The 11,552-nt window shown below is 35.3% G+C and overlaps 2 protein-coding genes across 2 annotated transcripts in view; one reads left to right on the top strand and one right to left on the bottom strand.

Moving 5' to 3' along the window:
- Nucleotides 1-53: 53 nt before the first annotated feature.
- On the top strand, nt 54-7,367 carry LOC144970899 (nucleoporin p58/p45-like; the record flags this gene model as incomplete). Its single annotated transcript, XM_078911037.1, is given in 2 exon segments — nt 54-342; nt 6,449-7,367. Coding segments are annotated over 2 exon segments (522 nt in total), but the record flags the coding sequence as incomplete, so codon positions are not given.
- The window catches only part of LOC144971812 (uncharacterized), a 17,641-nt gene continuing 13,325 nt past the window's right edge, over nt 7,237-11,552 (bottom strand). Inside the window, exon 8 of the mRNA XM_078912889.1 lies at nt 7,237-7,251. Coding sequence (XP_078769015.1) covers nt 7,237-7,251 — 15 coding nt within the window. The remainder of the gene's footprint in view (nt 7,252-11,552) is intronic.

The raw sequence follows: 11,552 nt of genomic DNA, 5'->3' as shown, positions 1-11,552 counted from the left end.
TTATTTTGTTTGTTTATCAGTTAACTTTAATTTGAACAATTGATATTTTTCAGAGCCAAAAAGATCAGTTTTTGACCTACCGTCGTGTGTTCCATGGAGACAATAAGAATGTCTTCCATAAATCAACTCCATTACCCAAACCAGCTCCCAAGAAGCAATTCTCAGAATTGATGGGTCCAACCCCATTTCCCTCTGTGTCTAATGCTGCATCCCAGGCCATGGCCTTGGTTCTCAACCGCTCACAGGAGCCAACGGGTCCCCCTGTCACAGGCCTTACTGGCATGGCTCAAACATCCACATTTGGTGCCACAAGTCTCTTTGGTGCCAACAAAACTGGAATTAGTAAGTTATTTAATGTCTCTTAAAATGATTTTGCGTTTTGGCTACTTGTAGGTTGTTTTTGTTTGTTTGCTTGTTTTAAACCAATATTGCAATTATTCCATCCAGTGTGAAACAGTTCAGCATTTTGTTTTCTACACTTGAAAGTTCTTTTTAAAAACTCTTGACTGTTTATTTTTTATTTAATAATTTTTATTTTATTTTAAAATTTGTTCTGAAATTCATACATAACTTATTTGGACCTATTTCTCTATAACCATGGAATGCGTTGAAATGCAGCTTAAGATCTCCATATTGTTACATAATCACCAATTCCTTTCCAATGTGTCACTTTATTTTCATTTTTTGTTCCCATAAGTAGCAGAAATTTACTGTAATTTTCACCACTATTTGGGAATTTTCAAGAGGTGAACACTTGTTAACAAGTACTGTATTAAGTTGCAAACAGATTGGATTCTCATTTCCACCCTCTTCAGCTAAGTTAATCCATTTTGTTGATGAACTACCGTCCAGTTTTCTTGTTAAATAATTTGGACCAGTCATGCAGTAGTTTCATGTACAATGTTGACTTAGTGTTTTTATTTTATAGTTAAGATAAGATAAGATATACTTTATTCGTCCTGAATGGAAATTATCATAATGTTACACATCATTCATCAATATATTAGCACAGATTTATACACTGTCATGAACTAATTGATGAAAATACGTAGCTAATTAAAAGTAAAAATAAACATCAAATATAATAAAATAAAATAAAATATCCATAAAATATACAGCAGTTACAAGCAATGCTATAAAAATTGGACATGAAAGTAGAGTAGAGTTGTAATAATGGATTTGTAATGTAACTAGAATTTTGAAAATAGATTGTGAAGGATTGAACATAACCAACCCAGGTTGATAAAAAGTAAATTTGGATGTATACATATATAAATAATGTAGATATAACACCATGTAAACATGCATAAATAAATAGATTTTGGAGAGAACTAATTGATGAAAATACGAAGCTAATTATAAAAACAAACTTTTATAATGGTTTTGTAATGTAAATAGAATTTCGAAAATAGATTGTGAAGGATTGCACATAGCCAACACAGGCTGGTAAAAAAGTAAAAATAAAGCATGGCATTTGAATGTACAAACAAACAACAAATAATGTTGATATAGCACCATGTAAACATGCATAAATAAATAGATTTTAGAAAGAACTAATTGATGAAAATACGAAGCTAATTATAAAAACAAACTTTTATAATGGTTTTGTAATGTAAATAGAATTTTGAAAATAAATTGGGAAGGATTGCACATAGCCAACACAGTTTAAAAAGTAAAAATAAAGCATGGTATTTGAATGTATACATAAATAATAAATAATTTAGATATAGCACTATGTAAAAATGCATAAATAAATAGATTTTAGAGCGAATATAGTATCTTTCAAATGCCATGTAGTAAAAATCATCCTAAAGTTTCGTATTGCTGATGGTAAAAATGAATTAAAATATCTTTGTCTTTTGGTTTTCATGTGTATTAGTCTGTTACTCCTGTGGCTTATTTTGATTTCATTGCACAGAGGGTGGAACTCGTCTCTTTGAATTTTATTAATCTTAACAGTTAAACAGTGAACATTGGATGCAGAACACTTGAGATAGGGGCAATTAAATCTTTTTTCTTCACAATGGTACTCCATGCAGGACATGTCATTTAAAATAACTAAAAGATTTTTTTTTTAAAATAAAAGACATGTTTTCAAAAATCCTCAAAGCCTTGCATTCGGAAGTGGTTTTTAAAAAGCTCAAAACCCCTCATTTTTCAGAAAATTCGTTTCATTCAAAATAAATGTGGTTTGTTGAATAGAGCTTCCTGATTACTAATGGAGAGCCTTTATAAATTAATACCTGAGTTAGTTTTCCAAAAAGCATAAAGAATGAAATTGTAAGGTACGAGGTTTGTTTCAGAATTAAGTTTCCCTGTAGAGACGAATATCCAAGATGGCGTCGACCAAACAATAAATGGTCACAGACTGCTGTGCTTTGCTTCCAGTTCACCTCACTATGGATGTGGATTTCTCATAAATAAAAACTGCAGGGATTTGACTAGTGACGAATGGAATGTTTCGGACAGAATATGTGTTCTTGAGCTTAAGTGTAAGATCAATTCAAGGAACCAGAATAACGATAACAAAGACGATCACGGTAAGAAGACGTTCACTATCTCAATCGTAAATGTTTACGCACCAACAAGTCAACGCGCAAAACAATACCCAGAGGAAACTGATAAATTTTACAAAGACCTAGACGATACACTGAACAAAATAGGAAACAAATCAATATTAATAATTGCTGGAAATTTTAATGCCAAAGTAGGAAAACGTCTCGACAGTGACACACTATGTTTAGGATCATACTCAAAAGGAAAACGTAACGATAACGGAGAAAAATTAGTCCAGTTCTGTGAACAGAGAAAACTTTTCATAACAAACAGTGCTTTCAACCACCCATCAAGACACCAGACAACATGGGTAGGACAAAGGAAAGACCAAACCCAAGACAAAATGATAACAATACACAACCAAATAGACTATATCATATGTCGACACCGCCATAAACACTACTCAACCACTCGCGATCATACGGTGGTACACTGCTAACATCCGATCACAAACTTGTAAAAACGAATTTCAACATAAATGTGTACAGACAACGAAGACAGAAAGGTAAAACGGCAGTCAAAATAAACACGGCAAAAATAGTAAATGAGCGAGAATGTCGCATTCATTACCAATATGAACTTAACTCAAGTCTATGGAAAATAAAGCAAAACAGTAATCCAAACAATGAATGGAAAGAGACGCAAGCGGCAATGAAATATGCGGGGAAGAAAGTGCAGGCTCTATTAATACAACTAAGAACAAACCAAATCGAACGCCTAACATCGCTATTAACGATCTATCGCAGCAACAAAAAGAACTTAGGATCAGGATACAAAACACGAAAGACTCGGAAGAAATAATAAACCTGAAAACGGAACGAAACAAAATACTGCATTCAATTCGATCACTTACAATAAAACACAGAAACGAGGAATTAGACAAAAAAGTGGAAGACATAGAAAAGTCCAAAAATAACGCATCGTCTATGTTCAAAGCGACGAAATCTCTGAACCGAAAACCATTCGAGAACCCAAAACTACAGGATAAATTTGGCAAACAGACAACAAATCCAAACGATATCCTTGACATTGTAACTGACCACTTCCAGCAGAAATTTCACAAACAAGTCTCACAAATATCGCCCTTCTCAGGAAACCCTAGAGACCTAAACAACCGCATCACAACAACTGAAGTTAGAAATAGCATAAAGTGCCTAAACAATAACAGATCCCCAGGCGAAGATGAAATTCCCGCTGAATTGCTGAAATGCGGTACCCTCTCCCTGGATCTGAGCATTGCAAACATAATGAACAAAACATTCTCAACACACAAAGACTGGGACATAAACAGCGGTGTCCTAATTACAATACAAAAACCAGGAAAAACGAAAGGACCCGTAAACAACCTGCGCCCAATAACATTACTGAATACCATAAGAAAAACACTGTCAACTATTGTCCTCAACAGAATTAGACCGAAAATAGAAAATTATCTATCACATAGCCAAAGCGGGTTTCGCCAAGACCGAAGCACATCGGACGTTGTATGGACACATAAATGGTTGGCAGCAAAGGCACTCAAAGAAAACATATCCATAACAATATCCGGAATCGATATGTCCGCAGCCTTTGATACGATCGACAGAGGAAAACTTTTGGAGATATTAACAGAAATAGTAGACGAAGACGAGCTCCGAATAATCCGATTTCTCCTCAGCAACACAAAGATACAACCAAGGATATACGGGGCCACAAAACAGACGCAGTTCGAAAGTAACATCGGGACCCCCCAAGGAGATAGTCTGAGCCCGATTCTGTTCACAATATACTTAGAACATGCTCTGAAAGAAGTTCGAAAAGTCATTCCAAAACCAACGACTCATATTGAGAACGCAATCCCTAGAGAAATCGCCTATGCAGATGATGTTGATTTTATTGGATCAACACCAGCAAATATAGACATCATACAAAATACCCTCATGAAATATAACCTCCAAGTCAATGCCAATAAAACCGAATTTACAACAATATCGAGGAACAAAGAGGAATGGAAAAGAACAAAGAAAGTCGGCTCACTAATTGGAGACACCGAGGATGTACAAAGAAGAAAACAGCTATCAAACGCCGCACTCAGTAAACTCACCAATGTATGGATTAGAGGTGACAAAATAAAGAGAAAAACCAAACTGAAACTGTACCATGCTCTTGTAAAACCGGTACTTCTGTATAACTGCGGCACTTGGGCGTTGACAAAATCCGAAGAAGAACATCTGGATGCCTTCCATCGCACACAGCTAAGAAGGGTACTGGACATCAAATACCCCAAAAAGATCTCAAATGAATCACTCTATAAGATCACAAAAGAAAGACCAATTTTCCTTGACATTTTACAACAACGATGGCAACTTTTCGGTCACATACTACGCATGGACAAAAACATACCAGCAAACCAAGCCATGTCGGGATACTTCCAAAAACACGGGAACCTTTTCAGAGGAAGACCGATCACAACACTCCCCGTGATCCTAAACAAAAACCTCACAACACTTGGACAAAGCATTAGTCTCATAACGGCAGGGGACCTTGAAAATCTGAGAACCCTAGCAGAGGACCGGCAATATTGGAGACACCACACACAGGAAATACTGGAAACAGCCAAGGCGACCCGATCTTTCGGTCGAGACGCGAAAGGCATCTAAGTCAAGTCAAGTCAAGTGTAGCGCCGTAATCTCATAATATTTTGAATAACTTTGTAGTTAGTTTCAAATGAAACTTTATTCAATTACCTATTCAACATAAGAAACATTAAGTTCCACACTTCTGCATTCAGAGTACCCAACATTCAAGGATGGTGACCAGTGGCTGTTTGTCCAAAGCCATGATTGCATTCCTCATCGCTTCTTGAATCTGGTCCTCGTCTTCAAATAGTTGGCCTCGCAGCATTTCTTTCACCTTAGGAAAAAGATGGAAGTCGCATGGAGCAAGATCTATCAAGAATAAGGCGGGTGTTCCAACAATTCGCACGAGTAGCCCTCGAGAAACTCGTTCACAGCTCTTGACTTGAACTCGTAATTGTTTTTGTTCTTCTGTCAACAAATGAGGCATCCACTTTGCGAGCACCTTTTTCTTGCCAAATTCAATGGTCATTATTCTGCAAAAGCTCTAATGGACACACCAACAAGTTCACCCTACAAAGTTCTTCTTGGGTTTTCTTCCAGAGCAGCTCTCATTCTCACAACAGTATTGCCACAAGTGACAACAGGAGGTCTCCCAGTGTGTTCCTCATCCTGCATGTCAGATCTCCCATTTTCAACTTCCCTGACCCACCTTCTAACAGTCAGTTTGAATTGAAGGACCATTGTGATCCAAAACTTTACAAAGGTCTCTGTGTATTTCAACAGCAGACTTGCCGAGAAAAGAGTTGAAAATTTGATGACAACCCAAACATCGCAGCGTGAGAAGGTTGCATCAAGGTTTTGCTCTGCCATTTCCCTTTGATTATGCTTGGACATGGGGCAAAAGTACAACAAACTAGCCATGTCACAGTTCAATGACACAACAACTAATATATTTGAAATTTCTTATTGAGATTACTTATATATAATGCCATATTGTCTCAAAATTTAGTTGTTTTAGGTTGCTTCTTAGCGAAGTTATAGAAGAGGCAAACTTAATTCTGAAACACACCTTGTATAATAAAGTCAAGACCATCTGGTCAAGTTAATTTTAAAGCAATTGGGAGGATTTTAAAGATGCATGGCAAGTTGTACTTACCTATAACACAATAATTTGATATTGTATATATCAATCAATGGCTAAAATGTTATAGACCTATATACATTGCTTTATATTTCTTTTTTTTTTCATTTGAATGTGAATGATCTGGTGTAAGGATTATATCCGGAAAGAAATGTTAAAAAGTGTTTTATTATGGCTTTATATTTCTTCACAGGTTTTGGTACAGGACAACCAAGTATAGGTACCGCTGGGAGCCTCTTCTCTTCTACGGCTTTAGGATCCACACCTGGTGGCATTGGAGGTTTCGGAAACCCTGCAAATCTTGGGTCGTCTTCCACTACTGCAGCCTTAAACTTGGCAGGAACGAATCTTAATATGTCAGCTAATACAAGACAGCCCTTTCAGTTACAAAAACCTCCTCCTGGTGCCAAGCGAGGAAAAAGATAAACCTGTCAATATGGTTTTGTAATGACAATGTTATAATCTGCAAGATTGGTTCATTCTTTTTAAAACATAAAATTTGAAATGGGCTTCATTTTTTTCTTTAATTAATCTTGATTTGATATTGTAGGAGTGTTGAAAGAGTATTAAGTTGTAATATTTCATGTTGTAGATTATTTGACCGTTGTAAAAAGAAGAAAAAAAGTAAAGATTCCAATATTTTACTCGGAGTATGTCAATCAAGCAAAACATGCAAAGTCAGGGGATGTGTCTCTTGACCCTTATATCCTTTTTTCTTTCCTTTCTCTTACGATCCAAAAGAAATTAAGCTGTTGAAATAATGCCTTTTTAATTTTATGACTAACACCTAATGTTTTTAGGAATAAAAATACTGTGTCGAAGCCCTTTTGAACAAAATTATGGTGTTTGATTGGCTGAAATTCTATTACTGATTAGCAAGTAGAAAACTACAAATCAGAAACTGACAGTTGATCTTGATTCACAAAATAATAAACTTTTGCTCTGTGGTGAGCCATGGCCAAAGAAAATGTCATGAAATGATTATTGGTTATCAGTCTGAAATATATTAATAAAAAAATTAAGAAATAGTAATTCATATTTTTATGATAGTGACTTGATGACATATGATTTGCATATGAATAAACAAAGATAATGTTGCATTGCATTTATAACTATTGTTATTTCATTTTGTTATGTTAATTTTTATTTTTAAATATACTTCTACTAAGTTTTCCTCCCGGCTTACCATGCTCAATAAGCTTCATGAAGCTTCAATGGCTCTCATCCTCACTTGTTGGGCTTGGGAGGTTACCCTTATCGTCTTCTATCTCCTTATATCTGTTTTACCCTTCCAATTTGATTTCAATTCGTCTCCAGGAATGAGATTACTTGGTTTTTCCCTAGCCCTGACTGAGCCCTTAGCCAAGAGGGAAACTGGCAATTATATATAGTTATTGTTTTTGTTTGGGGGATGTGGGGGTGGGGGGTGTAAGGCATAAGGTGCTAGGTGAAATTTTGGACGACGGGTGGACTGATTAGATTGATATAAAGAATGCTTTAGGGATTATATTAAAAGATAAATCAGGGTAAACTGGAAACGATTTGAAATGTTATTTCTGGGTGGGGTTCCTGACCTCCCATAGTGGGCAGGAAGGCACTTACTGTGTCTTCTATCCCCCTGTATCTATTTTCCAACATACTCTCTATCTTTGTCTTGGAATGAGATTTCTTGGTTTTGTCCTGGTCCTGGGAAACAAATGTATAGTTTTGGGAGATGATATTTTTTTTCTTTGTAAATCATTTCTCTTTTATGCACTGTATTATGTTTTGTTTACGTATCGTATATGATTTGTAAACATTTGAGTCTATTCATCGTAGTGGGGACCTATACTTGTGTATGGATGAGACTTTTAGCTAATCTCAAATTAACTACTTTGATAGTGTGCTCTTGGAATCTATATCTGTTTCCTATTTGAACCAATTCCCCTTTGTCTTACCATTTCTTGAGTGCTTTAATTGTAATTCTATAACTTTTTACTTCCCATTTTCTTCCTTTTTACTGGCGTAAAACCCTGAAAAAAACAAACATATGTCATTATTTTTTCTCATAAACCCAAAAGTACTTTTACCATACAGTTGTTTTACGATAAAGACTTGCTTCCCTTTCACCTCTTCTTCTTCTTCCACCTTCAATAAACTGACTGACTCAGAATGAGTATTAAACTCAAAAAGGCCAACGTCAAAAGAAAAAAAGAAATTGATACTTGTCTCTTGTCTTTAGTGCATTATACCACTTGTGGGGTCTTATGACCTCCCATTGTGGGCGGAGAGGTTACTCTTGCTGTGTCTTCTATCTCCCGATATATCTGATTTCTTTTTAGAGTTTGCTTTCTGTCTTTGTCTTCGAATGAGATAACTTTTATGTTGTCCTGTCCTTGGCTGAGAGGGAGTGTATTCTCAGTGGGATCCCACGCTTGTGTCTGGATTGGACTTGGAATCTACTACTATTCCTTATTTAGACAAGTCCTGTTTGTCTTATTCTTTCTCTATGTTTTAAATTGTAAATCTAGAAGTATACTATTATCTCATCTTCTTCCTTTTTACAGGCACTGAAATGACCTAAAGGCGTTGTATAACCCTCAAAAACAAAACCGACGAGGACTGCCATTTATGTTGCAAAAAAATGATAAAGTCTACCTGATCTCCCATAGTGGGCAGGGAGGTACTTACTCAATTCAATTCAATTCAAATATTTATTGTCGGCATTTAAAAATGTTTCATAGATAATGTAGTCAGGTTAATAGAAGCCTTTGACCGACATGGGTTTTAACACATAGTGCATAAAAATACATAGTAATACATTTTCCCATAAAAACATTCTCTCATCAAGATTCCAATCATGACACACAAAGAAAAGTAACATAATATTATATATAGATATACAGATACATATAGACATATATATATATATATATATATATATATATATATATATATATATATATATATATATATACAAATATATATATATATATATATACAATATATATATATATATATATTATATATATATATATATATATATATATATATATATATATATATATATACATATATATATCTATCTATCTATATATATATAAGTATCAATCCACTGTTTAGGTGACCACTGTGAAATGCACCAATTGGAGGACCAAGCATATGTCTTGTTCAAATTGTTCAATCTTTGTTCAAATGAGTATAGTTTGATGCCCTCCAATGATTTATAAACATAATTCTGATGCTTGATGATCACAATGGTATATAGAAAGTTACTCGGTCCCCCTACTGTTTTACTAAGTGTTTCTGCTGCTTTAAGGAGACATTTGGTAAAAACATGTTTTTAGGGAGACCACATTAAAAACCTCTTTTAGGGACCCCGGTATATGTTTATATATGTGTATACCTAAGAGTGCATTTTCAAGTGAGCTACCACCAAATTTACTAAAACAAAGTAAGTCCTTCAGAGCTTCATGGCCATAGTGTCGAAACTTATCCCAGTGTGCGTATAGTGAAGAGGCTGAGCAATGCATTTACTAACTTATCCCTCCGAAGGGGGCGCTCAGGGAAATAACCTGGGCTCAAACACGTCAAAAAATATTCCCAGTTGCTCCGTGTGCCATTGTTTTTGCAGTCCCCGACCCCTTTAGAAGCCTGACGACCCAGGTTAAGAACAGAGATAGAAGGGACCAGGCAGAGGAGTTGATTTGTTGTTGTTGTATACCACTTGGTTTGTTTTGTTTTTAAGGGTTTTACGGTGCTTGCAACACATTAAGGTCATATCAGCGCCAGTAAAAAGGAAGAAAATGTACTTAGTTTGAGATCATCTAGAAGTCTCATTCAGACACCAGCACAGGTCCCAACAAAGAGGGATACACTCAAATGTTTACAAAGCATATATAACATGTAAACAAAACAATAAAGTGCATAACAGAGAGATGATTTACAAGGAAAAAAATATCATCTCCCAAAACTATAAATTTGACGGTTTCCCTCCCAGGCAGGGCCTGGACAAAACCAAGTAATCCTCTTCCAAGACAAAGACAGAAAACAAGTTGGAAAACAGACATAGGGGGATAGAAGTAGAAGACGCAACGAGTACAGACACATTTATGTCATTTCAGCGACATTAAAAAAAAAGAAAATGGGATAGCCAATAAAGTTATAGATTTATAATTCAAAGCACATGAGAAAAAGAAAGACAAAGGGGAAGAGTTCATATATGGAACAGATGTAGATTCCAAGAGCACACTTTCAGCGTACTTAGATTGAGATCACCTAAACTTGTCATCTAAACACAAGCGCAGGTCCTCACTAAAAGCTATACACTCAAATGTTTACAAACCATTGTATTTTTTTTAAATAATGAAACAGTATATAACAGAGAGATGGTTTGCAAGAGAAAAAGATAATCTCCCAAAACTATAACTAAACAATTGATTGCTTCCCTCAGAGTCAAAGACAACGGCCAGGGCGAGGACAAAACTAAGTAATCGCACTCCAAGACAAAGGCAGAAAGCAACTCAGAAAATGCCCAAAATGCGCATCAATAGTAGTAGTAGTAGTAGTAGTAGTAGTAGTAGTAGTAGTAGTAGCAGTAGCAGTAGTAGTAGTAGTAGTAGTTATAGTAGTGTTGTAATAATAATGATAATAATAATAATAATAATAGTAATACATTAAGAACTTCATCATCATCAATCATCATTATTTTCAGCATCAATATGATAGTCTTCGCCATCATAATCATCACCTAGATTTCAAAGCATTTATATTAGTCCAGACCGAGGCTACCAAACATGAGAAAAAGAAAGACAAAGGGGAAGAGTTCATATATGGAACAGATGTAGATTCCAAGAGCACACTTTCAGCGTACTTAGATTGAGATCACCTAAACTTGTCATCTAAACACAAGCGCAGGTCCTCACTAAAAGCTATACACTCAAATGTTTACAAACCATTGTATTTTTTTTAAATAATGAAACAGTATATAACAGAGAGATGGTTTGCAAGAGAAAAAGATAATCTCCCAAAACTATAACTAAACAATTGATTGCTTCCCTCAGAGTCAAAGACAACGGCCAGGGCGAGGACAAAACTAAGTAATCGCACTCCAAGACAAAGGCAGAAAGCAACTCAGAAAATGCCCAAAATGCGCATCAATAGTAGTAGTAGTAGTAGTAGTAGTAGTAGTAGTAGTAGTAGTAGTAGTAGTAGTAGTAGTAGTAGTAGTAGTAGTAGTAGTAGTAGTAGTAGTAGTAGTAGTAGTTATAGTAGTGTTGTAATAATAATGATAAATAATAATAATAATAATAAAATAA

The sequence above is a fragment of the Berghia stephanieae genome, chromosome 4 (genome assembly GCF_034508935.2).
Source record: "Berghia stephanieae isolate SIO BIC M18660-M18661 chromosome 4, UCSD_Bste_1.3, whole genome shotgun sequence".
In the NCBI taxonomy this organism is placed as follows: Eukaryota; Metazoa; Mollusca; class Gastropoda; order Nudibranchia; family Aeolidiidae; genus Berghia; species Berghia stephanieae.
Note: the sequence above shows the minus strand (reverse complement) of the source record. Positions and strands in the feature narration are given on the sequence as shown.